Source organism: Pogoniulus pusillus, chromosome 42 (genome assembly GCF_015220805.1).
Source record: "Pogoniulus pusillus isolate bPogPus1 chromosome 42, bPogPus1.pri, whole genome shotgun sequence".
In the NCBI taxonomy this organism is placed as follows: Eukaryota; Metazoa; Chordata; class Aves; order Piciformes; family Lybiidae; genus Pogoniulus; species Pogoniulus pusillus.
The window spans coordinates 1,130,932-1,147,622 of record NC_087305.1 but is presented as its reverse complement, the minus strand read 5'-3'; the positions used below and the strand labels follow the sequence as shown (position 1 = coordinate 1,147,622).

The following is a 16,691-nucleotide window of genomic DNA, read 5'->3' as shown; positions in this document are numbered from 1 at the left end:
AGGGGGAAAGAAGAAAAAGAAGATAAAAGGAAGAAGAAGAAGAAGAAGAAGAAGAAAGAAAAAGAAGCAGAAAGGAAAAGAAGAATAAAAAGGAGAAAGAGAAGAAGAGAAAGAGAAGAAGAGAAAGAGAAGAAGAGAAAGAGAAGAAGAGAAAGAGAAGAAGAGAAAGAGAAGAAGAGAAAGAGAAGAAGAGAAAGAGAAGAGAAAAAGGAAGAAGAGAAAGAAGAGAAAAAGAAGAGAAAAGGAAGAGAATAAAAAGAAGATAAAAGGAAGAAGAAAGAGAAAAGAAGAAGAGAAAAGAAGAGAAAAGAAGAAGAGAAAAGAAGAAGAGAAAAGAAGAAGAGAAAAGAAGAAGAGAAAAGAAGAAAAGAATAAGAGAAAATAAGAATAGAAAAGAAGAAGGGAAAAGAAGAAGAGAAAAGAAGAAGAGAAAATAAGAAGAGAAAAGAAGAAGAGAAAAGAAGAAGAGAAAAGAAGAGAAAAGAAGAAGAGAAAAGAAGAAAAAAGAAGAAGAGAAAAGAAGAAGAGAAAAGAAGAAGAGAAAAGAAGACAAAAGAAGAAGAGAAAAGAAGAAGAAGAGAAAAGAAGAAGAAGAGAAAAGAAGAAGAAGAGAAAAGAAGCCCTCACACCCTCACCTTTGGGTGTTTTTCTGTGGCTGCAGTGCTCAGCCTGCTCCATAATGTGGGTCTCTCTGCAGAGGCAGAGGAGCTGCCCAGCTCTTCCATACCCCCATCACCCTGGGAGAATCAGTTAATAGCCGAAGCCTCTCCCTGCCTTCCCTGCTGCATGATCGCTGGGGAAAGAAGATTAATTCCAACTTTAAAACAGAAAACCTTATTTTTATCATTGCCAGCGAGTCTGCATGGGTTTAAAAGAGGGGGGCAAGAAAAAAGGAGAGCACTTGCTTGTCGTTTTACATCTTGCAATGTTGTCAGTTGTTTTAAAACATGTCTCCTGTAATAAATAAGATCATTTTTATGCACTTGTTCCGCAGCTAAACGCCAGGCCCGGGCTGGCGCAGCGCTGGGGAGAGGTGGGACCGGGGGCAGGGCAGGGAAAACCGCTGACTGCGGAGCTTTGGGCTCGGCGGAGGCGACGGCCGCTGCCTCGTTAACTGGGTGGCTAATTGAGGATGATTTCCCTATAAAGCAGCAGCCCCGGCGAGCTCCGACACGCTCGGGCTTTTACAGGGCGTCGGAGAATCGCAGCGCTGCAGAAGTGCTGAGGCTGGAAGAGAGCTCGGAGCAAAGAGCATCGAGTCCAAGCGCCCGCCTGGAGCTCGCAGTTCCTGCGCGGCCGCTGAGCACCGCATCCAGCTGGCTTCCAACACAGCCAGGGGTGGGCACTGCAGCACCTCCCTGGGCAGCCTGTTCCACTGCCTGGGAACCCTTTCCATAAAGACATTTTCCCTAACATCCAACCTGAACCTCCCCCGGCACAACGTGAGGACATTTCCTCTTGTCCTGTCACTTGTTGCATGTGAGAAGAGACCAACCCCCACCTGGCTCCTACCTCCTGTCAGGCACTTGTAGAGGGTGTTGAGGTCTCCCTTCAGCCTCCTTTTCTGAAAGCTAAATGACCCAATTCCCTCAGCTATTCCTCACAAGATTTGTGTTCAAGGCCCTTCACCAGCTTAGTTGCTCTTCCTTGGATATGCTCCAGCACCTCAATGCCCTTCTTGGAGTGCAGGGTCCAAGACTGAGCCCAGTACTTGAAGTGTGGCCTCACCAGAAGGAATCTTGGATCCTCATCCTGCTTTTCCTTTGGTGCCTGTGCTGTTTTCACTTGGCAAGTGGTCTTGCCTCCTTGATTTGAATGTCCTTTGTGACAGGCAGTGTCTAAGCAGAGAGTGACTCATCCTGGAGCAGAACAAAACCTGAAAGCCCAGTTCTAGAGCGCAGGTTCTAGAGGGAAGTTTCATTCTGTCCCCTGTGCTCACTGCTGTCCTTAAGGCAAACAGGACCTATGCAAGTGATAGAATGGAGACGATAGCTACGGAGAGTGAAGGCACCAGCACCGAGCAGGGATCACTAGGACCTACCACAACCTTTTCACAGGAGGGTGACAGAGCTGCTCAGGGGGACTGTTTGGATGCCTTCCACTGCGATCTGCTCTGGGTGATCCTGCTCTGGCAGGGGTGCTGGACCAGACGATCTTTCCAGGTCCCTTCCAGCCCCTGACATTCTGTGATTCTATGATTCTACAAACCCTCTGATGAAGCAAACACAAGATCAATCCAGACACATTCTCTGGTGCTAACCAGAGCAGCATCAGGCTTCTAAGATCACCCAAGCCTGGGGTAAAGGCAGCCATGGAGGTATCTATTGCTGTTTTGTGCTCTTCCTCTGTCCCAGCATCCCCTTTCCCTTGGCTCTCATGCACTGGTGCTGCTTAGTGGCCTCCCTCTGTCCCAGCATTCCCATTCCCTTGGCTCTCATGCACTGGTGCTGCTTCGTGGCCTCCCTCTGTCCCAGCATCCCCTTTCCCTTGGCTCTCATGCACTGGTGCTGCTTCGTGGCCTCCCTCTGTCCCAGCACCCCATTCCCTTGGCTCTCATGCACTGGTGCTGCTTAGTGGCCTCCCTCTGTCCCAGCATCCCCTTTCCCTTGGCTCTCATGCACTGGTGCTGCTTCGTGGCCTCCCTCTGTCCCAGCACCCCATTCCCTTGGCTCTCATGCACTGGTCCCACCTCCCTTTCTCCTGATTTGTTCACCCCTGTTGATGTTGGCGTCGGCCTCGAGCAGCTTTGAGGGAAGACTTTCTTCTCCTTCCCCTTCCCTGAAAGGCTCCTTTGAAAGGCGGCACCTCTCCGCTTACATCCCACTCCCAGCCCTGAATCAATCTTGTGGTCAGCTCTGGGGAAAAGCAGGGGGAAAAAGAAGAAGAAAAAAAATCCTCACAAAGAGGGAAAATTGACAGGCCCGGCCGTGGGCATGATTGATAGCGGCTGGAGAAGGGGGACTGGCCGCTGGGCTGCGCCGGGGCCGTGCCGGTGCCCACCGGGGAAGTGCAGCAGAGCCTTTTTCCCAGCAGCCGGAGCAGCCGCGCTGGGAGAGGGGAGGCTGCGCGGACTTAATAATAGCAGCTTTGTTGGAACATAAAGCTCCTGTCAGGACTTAGTGTGATTCATTAAAGGTGTCTGCCTCTCCTCCGCTCTCCCCTTCTCTGGGTTGGTAGCAGGAGGCTGAAACCCAAACCCAAGGAGGGCAGAGGGTCCCAGAAAAGTTGGTTCCTGCTCACCGTCCCCAGCAGCACCACAAGCAGTCACCAGGAGGCTGCTGCTGTCAAATCCACCTTCAGCCGAGAAGGACAACAGGCCAATGTCACCAGCGTGCAGGTGGCACACCGCACCGCTCAGAGGGACAGGTGCCCAGGCTCTCCACGGGCAATGTGTGCCAGATAAGCCTGGGCTGGAGCAGCTCAGTGATGATGTCACCCAACTTCACTCATCACTTTGCTTTTTGGCACCAGACCTGGCAGATGGGCCCAGCCTGTGCAGTGTGATATGGGTCTGCCTGGCACGGCAGGTGCCCAGCCGACATGACACTTCAGGACGTGGTTAAACAGCCACAGTGGTGCTGGGTTAGTGGTTGGAATGGATGATCTTAAGGTTCTTTTGCAGCCAAAACGCTTCTGTGATGCTATCAGCTCCTGCCAGCCTTCCTTCCCAGACACACCACTCCCAGGCATGCAGGGATGAAGGGGTGAGGCTGGGCACGGGGCACAGGCACTGGGTGCAGGAGGCATGGCAGCAAGGGTGCTGAGCTGTGCCATGCAGAGCTGCGCCAGGCTGATCTCATCAAAACCATGCCAGCAGTACCATGCCATGGTGTGACAGCTGAGCCATGCTGTGCCATGATAACCCATGCTGGGCATGCCATGCCATCTGAGTCATGCTGTGCAGTAAGAAGCTGTGCCAGCAGTGCCATGTCATGCCACCAAAACCATATTGTCCCAAGCTGCCTTAGCAGCACCATGCCATGCTATCAAAACTGTGCAGTGCCATGCCAAGTCATGCCAGACATTTCATCCTCTGCTAGCTGAGCCACTCCACTTAGTGCCAAGCTGTACTAACAGTGCCATGCCATACCAAATCACATCAGCCATGACATACCAAGCTGTGTCTTCCAAGCTGTACTATACTATGCTATGCCATGCTGTGCCAGCTGAGCAGTCCTATGCCATACCGTACCACGCAAGCTGTGCCATACCATGCCAGTCGAGTAGCTCCACACCAGCCACGCTACACCATGCCACTAGAGCAGTGCCATGCCATGCCATACAACCTCAGCTGTGCGATGCAATGCAATGCCGCGCTGTGCCGTGCCGTGCTGCGCCGTTCCAGCCGTTCCGCCCCACTCCCGCTTCTTGCCGGCGTGGGGCGGGTCCGGGGGCGGTGTCTGACCCCCCTTAGCCGCCGCTTTCCCCGCCCCGGGGGCCCGGCCGGGCTCGGATTGGTGCTCGACTGCGGCCCCCTCGGAGCGCGGCCGCCATCGGGGCTATTTGACGTGTCGCTCGGGCCGGGGGAAGGTTTCGTCTCGCCGGGGCCGCTGCCGCCGCCGCTCCGCCGCCCGCCCGGCCCGGCCCCGCGGAGCCCGGCGCGCCGCCTCCCCCCCCCCCCCTTCCCCTCCTCCCTTTCCCCCCCCTTCCCTCCCTTCCTCCCCCAGCCCCAAATGAGCGGTGCCCCCGGTGGGCCCCGGCCGAGGACCCCGCCGAGCCGCGGAGCCGCGGCTACCCCGTCGCCCCGGCCGCCCCCCGCCGACCCGCTGCGCCAGGCCAGCCGGCTGCCCATCCGCGTCCTGAAGATGCTCAGCGCCCACGGCGGCCACCTCCTGCACCCCGAGTACCTGCAGCCGCTCTCCTCCACGCCCGTCAGCCCGATCGAGGTCAGTGCCCGCCGGTCCCGACAGATCCCCGAGGCTCCCCTCCGGCAGAGGCTCCTCGTTCTCCTGCGCCGGGCTCCTGGCTCTTCCCTTCCCGGCCGGCCTTCTTCCCTTCCCGGGGCTCCCGGTTCCTCCCGGTCGAGCTTCTTCCTTCCCCAAGCTCCCGGTTCCTTCCGGCCCGGCTTGGCTTCTTCCCTTCCCGGAGCCCCCGATTCCTCCTGGCCGGGGACTCCCGGTCCTCTTGGCCGGGCTTCTTCCCTTCCCGAGGCACCCGATTCCCCCTTTCCAGGGGCTCCCGGTTCCTCCCTGGCTGCTCTTCCCTTCCCGGGGCTCCCGATTTTTCCGGGCCAGGCTCTTCCCTTCCCGGGGGCTCTGGCTCCCCTTGAGCTGCTCCTTCCTCCTCGCTGCATCCTGGCAGCCCCCGCCCTATTCTGATTCTCCCCAGCAGGGCACAACCCCTCACATCCTCCTCATCCCCTGTGCCCTCGGTCAGTCTGGCCCAGCCCTGCTGGACCCGGAATTTTAGGGGTTGAATCGTGGAGGGGGGCGGGAGAAGGGCCGGGCTGGGGGTGCCGTCGAGGCTCTCCCCTGACCAGCTCCGCTCCTCCCGCAGCTGGACGCCAAGAAGAGCCCGCTGGCACTGCTGGCCCAGACCTGCTCGCAGATTGGCAAGCCAGACCCGCCACCCTCCTCCAAGCTCAACGCTGTGGCCTCCGCCGGGCTGCCTGCCACCGACAAGGAGCCTGCTGCCCGCCCTGCCACTCTGAAGCCACCGGGCAGTGGGGACACGCCACCTGAGGACAAGTCCAGCTTCAAGCCCTACTCGAAGGGCAGCGGGGAGCCGCGCAAGGAGGGTGGCACGGACAAGGCTGGCTTTCGAGTGCCCAGCGCTGCTTGCCCGCCGTTCCCGCCGCACGCCGCCACCTCGCCCGGCGGCTCCCGTGGTGCCTCACCGCAGCACACCGACCCCAAGGGCACTGAGGAGAAGAAGGAGCCTGAGGCGGGCAAGCCCAGCCCCGAGGGGACAGGCGGGGGGCTGGGGCGTGGGGTGACAGAGGCTGGGGCACATGGTGAGCCGCCCTCAGGCCGCAAGTCGGAGCCCCCTGCCTTGCCACCTGCCGGCCATGTGGCCCCCGTCTCGCCCTACAAGCCAGGCCACTCCGTCTTCCCTCTGCCACCCTCCAGCATTGGCTACCACGGCTCCATCGTCGGTGCCTATGCCGGCTACCCATCTCAGTTTGTGCCCGGGTTGGACCCCACCAAGCCGGGCCTGGTGGGCAGCCAGCTGCCAGGGGCACTGGGGCTGCCAGGCAAGCCGCCCAGCTCCAGCCCGCTCACTGGGGCCTCGCCGCCCTCCTTCATGCAGGGATTATGCCGGGACCCATATTGCCTAAGCTACCACAGCGCCTCGCACCTGGGCTCCAGCAACTGCTCCAGCTGCGTGCACGACCCTGGCAGCCTGAAGAGTGGATACCCCCTGGTGTACCCCACGCACCCCCTGCACTCAGTGCACACCACGCTCTCCTCCAGCGGCACCCCCAGCCTGCCTGGCCACCCCCTCTACACCTACGGCTTCATGCTGCAGAATGACCCCCTGCCCCACATATGCAACTGGGTGTCTGCCAGCGGACCCTGCGACAAGAGGTTTGCCACCTCGGAGGAGCTGCTCACCCACCTACGGACCCACACGGCCCTGCCAGGGGCAGAAAAACTCTTGGCAGGTTACCCTACCTCCGGGCTGGGCTCCGCGGCCTCCTGCCACCTCCACCTCCCACCCGCCGCCCCAGGGAGCCCCAACACGTTACCGGCCTCCCTCTCCTTGAGGAGCCCACACACTTTGGGACTCAACAGGTACCACCCCTACGGCAAGAGCCATTTGCCCACGGCAGGTGCCCTGCCGGTGCCCTCCTTGCCGGCCGCCGGACCTTACTACTCTCCATACGCGCTCTACGGCCAAAGACTAACTTCAGCTTCTGCACTGGGATATCAGTAACTCCAGCAGCCCCCTGCTCCAGCCTCCTCCTCGCCCCCCAGCCCCCCTCCTTGGACTGTGTATTTATTTACTGTATGTTAGCTTAAAGCTGGGAATATAAGTGCATTACTACCCCATGAAGCGACGGTATGCAAACGAGTCTGTGTCCAAAAAAAAGAACAAAAATAAGAAAAGACAAAAAAAAAAGACAAAAAATATAATCTCCCCTCCCCCCTCACTCTGCAGGTGTGGGGCTTTGCTATTTTTCCCCTCCCTCCTTTCTCTTCCTTTTGAATTCTTTTTATTTTCTTGATTTTTTTTTCCCCCCCTGAGCCATTCCTGCATGACTCCTGTGCCACTCAAGGAAACTAAACAGAGGAAAAAAAGAGCATTTTTCTTCCTCCTCCTCCTCCTCCTCCACCCTCTGGAATTCTGTTCCTCTTCAGTTGTAAACTTAACAGATGTCCTTTTTTATCATTATTATATTTTTATTGGGTTTTCCCCCCCTTTTTTTTGACGTGTTGGGGCCGGGGCTGGCTGTGGTGATGCTCTGCCTACACCGACACTCCCCCACATCCCAATCCCACACCGTGGCCCTACCGCTCCCCCTCTCCCGCCCCCCCCCCCCCCCCACCGTGGGATGCAGGACAGTGCTGTGTGACCCTCCCCATTCATACAAACACAGACCCTGGGGGGGGAGCCCCGAAGAGCGGCGGCTCCTGCGGGCAGCGCCGGTGGCACCGGAGGGCGCAGAGCCCCGGGAGGGCGGCGGAGCGTGGCGGGTGGAGGAGCTCGGCTCGGTAAGTCGGATTTTGTTAATAAATGACTCTTGGTTATATTCACCCTGTGGTGTCTTCTCTCGTCCCTCCCCGCACCCCTTCGCCCCCTCACCTCGCCCCTTCCGGTGCTGCCCGCGGTGGGGAGTCTCCGTGCCTGGGGGCTCGGGGAGGGGGAGCTCGGTACCGGGGGTTCTGGGGGTCTGTATGCCGTCGTGGGGCTGGGAGTGCTCCGTGCTCGTATGGGGGAGGGAGGGGTCTGTAGCGGGGGCTCGGGGAAGTTTCGTGCCGGGATGCGGGGAGCTCTGTGTCGGTGGTTCCATGCTCATACTGGGGACTTCGTACCGGGGCCTGGGTGCTCTGTGCCCGTACTGGGGACTTCCGTGCTCCGCGTCCGTACGAGGCTGGAGGCTCGCGGTCGCCGTGTCCTTAGCGGGAATGGCCCTTCGGGAGTGCTCTGTGCCCGTACTGGGGCCTTAGGGGCTCCGTGCCTGCACCGGGGCCGAGGGGCAGGGTGCGCTCTGTGCCCGTACCGGGAGCTAGCGTCTGCTCCGTGCCCTACCGGGGGCTAGGGGGACTCCGTGTCTGTGCCAACAGCTCCGTGCCCGTACCGGGAGCTAGCGTGTGCTCCGTGCCCGTACCGAGAGCCCCGTGCCTGTACCGGGAGCCTCTGTACTGGGCCCGCAGGCTCCCAGCACCATCTAGCGGCGGCGACGGCCAGTCCCGAGCCGCGGAGTCCTCCCGGTGCTGGCGGGACCTAACCCGGGTCCGAGCGCGGCCGCGCCGCATCCCCAGTGCTGAGCTGCCGGGCCCGGGCCGGGGATGCGGCTCTGGCCGGGGCAGAGAACTTGTGTAGGAGTGCGGGGGCCGTCCGTGGGCCCCCCGTGTCCTGGTTCCTCGCGTGTCTCCCGGGGAGGGTGCTCCCGTGCGCGGCGGCATAGGGAAGGTTCGAGAAGGCGTTGGAACCGGAATGGATGCGGAGAGCCCCGGGGAGGGGCCCGGGTGCAACCCCCCGTCCTGGCTGCAGGAATGAAGTTTTAGGCATGGAATTGTGATGGAATAGGGCCAAGGTTGTCCTCCCCCCTCCCCGTTTCATCTTTCTCTTGTCTGCAGAGCACGCGGGGGGGGTGACAGCCCCCAGGCAGGTCCCACGTCCCCTGGCAGGGATGCTGAGCTGCCCTGCCGCAGCTGCCCCTCGGGAGGGGTTCAGGCCACTGGCCAGCCCCGAGGCTAGGGGCAGCCTACCCTTTGCAACAGGACCCCCAGGCCATGCCTGTGCTCCCCCTGGCAGGCCCCCATGTTCCTCTTGCCCCACATCACTGGGGTAGTTTTTTTTCCCTGCCATGGAGCACTTCACTCCTGTTGCATTTTGGGTGAGTCATGCAATTAATCCTGGTTAATTGCCTTCTCTGTGCTGCCTTCTGCCCTGCGTTGAAATTCCTTTGTGTCCTTGGAGCTGAAAAACACTGGGAAGTGGGGGCTTGTTTTGCCAAAGGGATTTTGATCCAATAATCGTTGGAGGTAGGCGTGAGGCTGGCAGGGAGGACCCTGGCTGTGGTCTCCTGCTGGATATGGGACGGACAGACAGGTGCTGGAGGCTGGTGGAGGAGTGGGCAGCACCATCCCCAGGGCTCGGGGGAAGCAGGTTTTGTGGGCCCATGGCTACACCTTCACTGCTGTGGCCATGGCTTGGGCCTGCAGTGGTCCTGCTCCATTAGGAATGTTGGCAGGATGAGGGCCTGGAGTTTGCAGGGCTGGGTTTGGAGCAGAGAGGGCTTTGCTGCAGCTGTTCCCAGTACCAGGTGGCAGGCCCAGGCTACTGCAACTGTGCCAGTGTCTTCCCATCCCTGTGTCCCAACTAGATGCTGAACGCTTTGGCTGTGGGTGTTGCAGCCAGTGTTCAACAGGCAGCTCCTGTGCTCCCATCCCTTCTGCTGTGGGGCTGCATGGGAACAGCCAAAAGCATGCCAGAGCTCCCAACCCCTCTGGAGCATCACTGCCCCCTGGATGTGTGCCCTGCTCCCACCACTGATGCTGCTTGCTGCTGGCTTTGCTCAGGTGCTGCTGGTTGATGGGCACGGATCATGGGGCCGTGCCGTGGTGTTTCCTTCTGCCATTCTTCTCCCTCACATGTGCAGCCTCACATCTCTGCTGCCAGTGCCACCAGAGAGCCTCGTGCCAGAGGGCAGGAGGGCGATGCCATGATGCCCATGGATGTGCGCGAGGCACGGCAGAGCGGCGCAAGATGACACTGAGCGTTGGGGCTGCCAGGACTGTGCCCTGTGCCAGCCAGCGCACAGCTGCCACAGAGCAGGTTGGACATGGGTGAGAGCGTGCAGAGCTCACTGTCCTGCCGGCGGCACCTTGTAAAGGCTCATCTGCGTTCTCTCTCCAAGCTCCTCCTCGCACCAGGGTGCTCCCAGGCGGACCCCTGCGCGTTCCTCGCGCCCATGGCTGGAGCTCGATGCCGCTCAGGAAGGTTCTGCCGCGCAGGAGATTCCCTGAGGAATATCTGTTTGTATTATTTTCTCCCTCCCTCCAGAGCGCAGCGGCAGGGCTCCGTGAACACCGCGGAGGATCATCCCCTGGCAGCCGGCGCTCGGGGGCTTTACCTGCTGGGGAGCGAATGTGCCACCAGCACATCGAACAGCTCCCCCCGCGACGTGCGCCCGGCTCGCTGCAGAGCTCATTTTGCAATGGGAGCGCCGGGATGCACTTTATTAATCATCCTGTCTAACAACCTGCACTCCACACTTCTTCGGTTTGATTTGATTCCATCCTGTCTTTCTCCAAAATATATGGCTGAGTGGGCTGGGTAATGTATGGCTTAATTTAGAGTTGTATGGCTTTGAATTACCATTTTCATAATGTGCTGTGCATTAATGTGCCGCATCATTTATACAGAGAAATGTGCTGCCTTGCAAGCCTCTCCGGGAGGCAAAAGTCACCTGAAGGGAACGTGGAGCGGCAGCAAACCACACAAAAAATGGCCCTTGCAAACTGGTTTTGGGTTGGGGTAATGCAGGTGGGTGTTGGACGTGGGGATTTGTAGAATGGGTTGGGTTGGAAGGGACCTTAGAGCTCATCCAGTTCCCTGCCGTGAGCAAAGGACACCTCCCACCAGCCCGGGTTGCTCAAGGCTTCGTCCAACCTGGCTTTGAACGCCCCCAGGGAAGAGGGAGCACCCACAACCACCCTGGGCAACCTGTCCCAGTGTCTCCCCACCCTCACTGTGTGGGTGGCTCCTCTCCCTACTGCACGACAGCAGCTTCTCCAAGCTGCCCGAGACCTCCAGCGCTTGACTCGCCGGTGACCCCGGTGCCGGCGCTCTGCACCGTCCCGCCCGCCGTCAGTCACCCCGCGCCACGAGGAAAAGGCTCTGATTATCCAAATACAGTCATTAAAGGGGAAATGTGTTTTTAGGACTGTCAGGGTGATTAATGAGGGTTAGCAATCCTTGCAAATGCACTTGTTTAGTCTAACTGGCAGCCTCTCTTTTTCCTATTGATTTATTGCGGCAGTTGCCGGGGCCGTCGGTGTGTGCGTGTGGAGAGGAGCGGGCACGCAGGAGGGGCACGGGGGGAGAGGGGCACGGCACACTTTGCAGGGCTGGCCCGTTGGAGCCAGCCGAACAAAGGCCACATTATACCTTGTGCTGGGGAAGGAGTGACTTGGACACACATGCAGAGCAGCTCCGCCGGGCTGCGTGCAGTGTAAATATCCCCATTGGTAAAGCCCTGAGCCCATCCGACCACAAACGATCTGTCCGCCCAATACAGACGTGAGGGAACGAGCAAGGCCATAGATATGGGTATAGATATTTCTGGTGGCTGCTGTTGTTTTTCCTTCCTCCCCTGCACGCAATTCCCTGATGTCCTGTAGGTGCTGCAGAGGCGTCTGCCCGCAGACGTACAAGGCCTTTCAGAGAGAGCAGCGCGAAGTCTTCGAAGGGCTGGAGAGCGCCCGCCAGGAGGAGGAGGTCAGGTCAGGCTGCAGAGGGAAAGGACGGAGCAGAACCCGTGGTGGGTGGATGAGAAGTTCCTCAGCTGCATAAAGCAGCTTTTCTTTCCGTGTGAGCCTCGTTGGAAGCCCTGGAGAATACAGGCTCTGTGTTTGTCCTCCTAAGCCAGAGTGATGTGGACATGTCCTGTCCTCCCACCAGTGTCGCCGTGCCCAGACAGCTTTGCTTTTGGGATTGCTTCGTGCTGCATGTGCTGGGAGAAGACCCAGAGGGACAGAGAGATGTCTGGAGATGACCACAGCAGCCCACACTGCCACCAGCAGAGTTCCTGCTGCCCAGAGCTGCGTGCCAGAGCCAGGGAAGGAGCAACTGGCAGTGGTGACATGCAGCGGGTGGGCAGGCTGGGGACACCAGGATGTAAAGCTGTCCCCTGGGTTTGCAGCTGTGAGCAAGATGCTGCCCTGACTTGCAGTGCACCTCCAGCCAGCTTGAGCAGCAGGTGAGAGGCCCTGAAGGAAGTGAGTGGAGAACAGCAAAGACCTCAAGATGCTGAGAGAACGCCCAAAGTCAGAGGAGCATGAGCAAGCAGCAGGCTGCTGAGGTGCCCAGGAGCACTCTGGGTGGGAGAGGACTTTCCTATGGCTTCAAACACTGGTGAAGAGCTGCTGCTGCTGCTGCCACTGCTGCTGCCACTGCTGCTGCCACTGCCCTGGCCAGAGATCTGTGTGTGGTGTGAATCCTTACAGCAGCATTGCCAACAAAGATGCACTGATGCCTTGCCCACCAGGACACCTGGCTTTGGCTGCTTACCACCTACCCCATGGGAAGTACCCAGAGCGACCTCCACATGGCTCCTTGCTTCTTCTGCAGTGTCTGACCCTGGGTGCTGGAGCTGGCTGACCCACACCAACCCAGGGTGATGATCCACAGAGCAGCTGGCAGGCTGCTACCAGACCAGTCCTCAGGCTGAGCCCAGACCAGTGCAGGGCTGCAGCCACTCCCCAGAGGGTGCAGACTGACCCTGGTGCTCGTGTGAGTGGTGCTGGGGAGTTGCCAGCCCTCTCTTTAGTATCCTGATGAACTACTGAAGGGTTGTAATGCTGCACTCAACGCTTGCTGGAGAAGGCTGGAGGAGATGCTGTGCTGCCAGCTGCCTTAGCAGAGCCTGTTCCTGCAGCTCACTTCACAACAACAAACAGATTTCCAGAGACCATAATGTTTTGTAGCATGGTGTTTACCGAAGCCTACCAGAGCAGCTCTACCAGGACTTCACCCTACCTTCCAGCATGGTGCACAAGCTGGGATGGGGGAGGATGTGACCTCTGCAAGGATGGACCCCCACAGGAGGTGCCCCTGCAAGAAGAGGTTCTGGGGTGCTGCTGCCACGTTGGTTGAGCCGAGCTGGGTGACACACTCAACACTCTGCAGGGTGCCACACACCCACCACTACCACCTCGTGGTCCCAGATGTCAGAGGATTGTCCCTCCTGGCACCAAAACCCCTCCTGGCCTGGCAAAACCCAGAGGCAGCTGAAGGGTGTTCTCATCCCAGGCACCAGGTGGCTTTGGAGGCTTTATAACTACCTGTAAGCAACATCCAGGCCCCCACCCAGAGCAGAGAACTGAGGTTGCTTTGGTTTTGGCCCCCCAGGTCAGCATGAGAGCAGCTGCTCAGCAGCATGTGGGGCCATGCTGGTGCCAGTGCCCACCACAGCGGTTTCTGCATCTCCACTGGCCACCAGTGCCTGAATGGCAGAGGAAGATGCTGCTGTTCCCGGGACAAAGGGACCAGTGGAAGCCTGGGGATACTGGGGACACCTCTCCATGAGCAGCCCCCACAGCAGGGATGGCTGAGGGGGCTCTAAGAGCAAAGGACAGAGGAAGACCTAAGCGTTTGAAGCTGTGCTGGATCTTTTTTGCTGAGCCCTCATCAATTCTCCTCCTGGGGAGAGTGCAGAGGGGAGACCAAAACACCCAAAAGATTTGCTGCTTTTTTCTCTCACCTGGACCTGACTGGTGCTGTGCTGCTCTGCCACTTTCCACAGTAGTGAGGATGGGAGTGTGGAGGAATCAACCTTTCTGCTTTCCCAGCTTGGAGCCAGTGTCCATCCAAAGATGGAGCTGCCCATCACCACCTTGCCAGCAAAGCTGGAAGCCCCACTCTGCTGGGCAGAGCTCTTGGAGGAGTGACTAATTGTTTGTGCTGCGTTTGAGGGGTTGCATTCCAGCTCCCTGCACCGGCTCAGTGATGCCCATGGGGCTGGAGCAGGCTGGGGGACAGGTCCTCCCTCCGAGGGAAGAGCTACATCCTGTGGAAAATGTCTCTGATGTGAAGCAGAGCAGAAGCTGGGCTCAAGGGGAACTGCTGGTTTGTTGTCAGCTGAGGTCTGCAAGAAAGTGATTGCTCAACCTGCCCCAGACCTGCTTGGGCATTGGAGCAGGGAGGTGGTGGAGTCACCACTTCTGGAGCTGTGTGGACACTGCACCTGGGTTCAACGGTCATGGAGGTCTTAGGTTGACTGTTGAGCTCCATGATCTCAGAGGTCTTTTCCAGCTGAAACAATCCCATGGTCCTATGCAATCACAACCCTGTCTGGCCCAGGCCTGGCTTGCACCCTGCCCTGCTGGCACCCATCCACTTGCACCTCGGCAAGACCCGGGGGAGTGGGTCCGGTTTTCTCCGAGCCATGTGCATGGGGCCAGGGTACCAAAGACGCTGCCAGCATCCCGCATCCCACCACCCACCCTGGGCTGCCTCTGCTCGTCCCTCTCCCCTCCCCGTGCCCTTCTCTCCACCGCTGTGAAGGGCCCTTTTATCTCTTGGGTAGGTACAAATGGAGCTGTCAGATGCCATCAGCCCCACGATATGACAGGTTGCGGGAGCCGGGGCCCCTCGAACAGAGCAGCCTTGTCTGTCAGAGCCGCCTGACACTCCCCATAATGGCCAGATGGATGAGACTCTGAAAGTAGGACCCCGGCGCGTTTTCAACTCTATTTTGGGTGAAAACACTTCTTGAAAGATCTTGAAAGGAGCTGGCAGTTTAGTAGTTCAAATGATTAATGAGCACTGGCTCTGCCGGGTGGATTTCTCGCGCCGTGCCAGCAGCTGGGCTGCTCCAGCGGGCCAAGACACGCTGCACTCCCCCCGCCCGCTCCCAGCCCCCTCCCTTCTCCTCCAGAGCCCCCCCTGCTCTTCCCGGAAATGACACCGAGGTGACAGGCTCTGCATATGGAAAAAGTTAAATATAAATGGCTGCTGAAAGAGGCCTCGCTGAGCAGAGTGAGCTGGAGATGTTTATGGATTCAGGAACACGGCCTGCAGATGTATTTAGGGATGACAAATGTGATTCAATAAGTCAGGAATTTCTCCGTGGGCTGAGGCAGGACTCTCTGCTCTGGGCTCTCCAGCTCAGCTGCTCCACCACCATAAATCCTGCAGGCAGGCTCCTTTTTTTCCCTTCCCGAGCAGCTCAGGATTGATTTGGGGTTTGGTTTGTTGGTTGTGGTTTTTTTTTCCTCCTCCCTAGATCAGAGCAAGTCTCACAAAGTGGAACATCAGAAGTTCAGCTGAACATGGGGAGGAACTTTTTCAGTTCAGGGTGATGGAGCACTGGAGCAGGCTGAGCAGGCAGGTGCTGGAGGCATTCCAAACCCACCTGGGCATGTTCCTGTGTGACCTTCTCTAGGTGGCCCTGCCTTGGCAGAGGGCTTGCACTGGGTGAGCTCCAGAGGTCACTTCCAACCCGTCCCATACTGTGATCTCCTGCACTTGGGATATGACAGCACCATGCTGTGCTCAGACCCTCTGTGCACAGCATAGGGGTGGCTTTGAGGGACTTTGGGATGCTGTGGGTGGGTCACTGGGGACTGCCCCATCCACACAGGCACCAGGGCCAGGCACGTCCCCATCCCCAGGCTCATCTTGTCCCCACAGGGAGCTGTGCTTGGCAGAGCAACCAGACCCTTCAGGACTGTCAGTGGATGATTAATGACCAACAGCTCCAGAACTGCTCCCACTGCCACTTTGGGTGTTCTTTGACCCACGGCTCAGTGACTGCAGAGGTACTTCTGGGCAGTCTCATGGAGGTCAGTGGGGTGGGGCCACAAACGTGCCTCCCACCCAAACCACCCTCTGTTCCCACTGCTCTGGAGCATCTTGCTTGGGGTGCACAATGTTGGGGACCACAACAAACTGATGTGAGAAACCCCTAAACAGCTCCAGCTGCTGTGATGTGGGCTGGGCAGGGATCATCTGCATCATTCCCAGAGAGGGATGCTGGATGTGTGGCAGGGTTGCCAGATCCATGGCAGAGATGCTGGCTCCCAGGGGGGCATCCTGGATCCATGGCAGGAATGTTGGATCCATGGCAGGGATGCTGGATTCCAGGGGCCCATGCTGGATCCCAGAGGGGCATACTGGGTCCTAGACAGGGCTGCTGGATCCCAGGGGGGCATGCTGGATCCAAGGCAGGGATGCTGGGTCCCAGACAGGGCTGCTGGCTTTGGGGTGCCAAACCCCAGTGAGCAGGCAGGGATGGGCAGTGCAGGAACCAGCCCCACAGCCCCCCTGCCCCTCACCCTGCCTCCTCTGTGGGGCTCACAGGGAAGCAGCCTTTCTCGGGGGGGGGGGGTGATGGTCAGCACCCAGCTGGGCTTTTGCCCAAGAGCCACATTCCTTTGTCCTGATTGCATTGGTTAGCAGCTCTGGCCTGCACACAGAGACAGCTAACGAGGGCCTGAGCTTATTGCAGTTTGGGTTTTTTTTCTGTTAAAACAATACAATAAAATAAATGCCCTTGGAAATGTGCTCTGTGTTTGGACAGAGTGGATTTATGGCTCTGGAGCCTTCCAAAGAGACGCAGCCTTTCATTCCCTTCCTTATTGGAACAGGATCATATTGCAGAGTTTAAAGGGCTCTGGAGCTGTGATTTATTTGAAGGCAGAAAGGAGGGAAATCCAACTATCTGTTCCCTGGCTCAGCTCAGCCAGCAGCTCCCTGGCCAAGGGGATGGAGCTGCACCTCCTCCACAGGCTTTTGTTGTTGTTGTTGTTAAGGGTTTTTTTCCCCCTCCCCTCCTGTCGCTTACATTATCCTGCTCT

At 58.5% G+C, this 16,691-nt stretch overlaps 2 protein-coding genes across 8 annotated transcripts in view; one reads left to right on the top strand and one right to left on the bottom strand.

Annotated features, from left to right (window-relative positions):
* Positions 1 to 5,298, bottom strand: part of LOC135192403 (collagen, type I, alpha 1b-like) — a 42,253-nt gene extending 36,955 nt beyond the window's left edge. The window contains exons 1-4 of one of the 7 annotated variants that reach the window (XR_010308979.1): positions 4,848 to 5,298; positions 2,714 to 2,855; positions 906 to 954; positions 636 to 793 (exon numbers count right to left, since the gene is read on the bottom strand). Coding sequence is in view for 1 of the 7 variants with exons in the window: in XM_064175509.1 (XP_064031579.1) it covers positions 4,848 to 5,293 (446 nt within the window). In the remaining 6 variants the exon portion in view is untranslated. Of the gene's footprint in view, positions 1 to 635; positions 794 to 905; positions 955 to 2,689; positions 2,856 to 4,286; positions 4,431 to 4,847 lie in introns of those variants that run through there. The other 6 variants (XR_010308978.1, XR_010308982.1, XR_010308980.1 and 3 more) reach the window with 6 other exon arrangements.
* ZNF703 (zinc finger protein 703) lies at positions 4,658 to 7,697 on the top strand. The gene is made up of 2 exons (XM_064175508.1): positions 4,658 to 4,886; positions 5,497 to 7,697. Exons 1-2 carry the CDS (start codon positions 4,674 to 4,676, stop codon positions 6,874 to 6,876), a joined length of 1,593 nt encoding a protein of 530 aa, XP_064031578.1. The 5' UTR covers positions 4,658 to 4,673; the 3' UTR covers positions 6,877 to 7,697.
* The last annotated feature ends 8,994 nt before the right edge of the window (positions 7,698 to 16,691 follow it).

What these genes read in the sequence shown, in the direction of transcription:
- ZNF703 (XM_064175508.1), top strand. Translation starts at nt 4,674, where the DNA reads ATGAGCGGTGCCCCCGGTGGGCCCCGGCCGAGGACCCCGCCGAGCCGC. An exon ending in CGCCCGTCAGCCCGATCGAG is followed by an intron (nt 4,887 to 5,496) that starts GTCAGTGCCCGC and finishes CTCCTCCCGCAG; the next exon opens with CTGGACGCCAAGAAGAGCCC.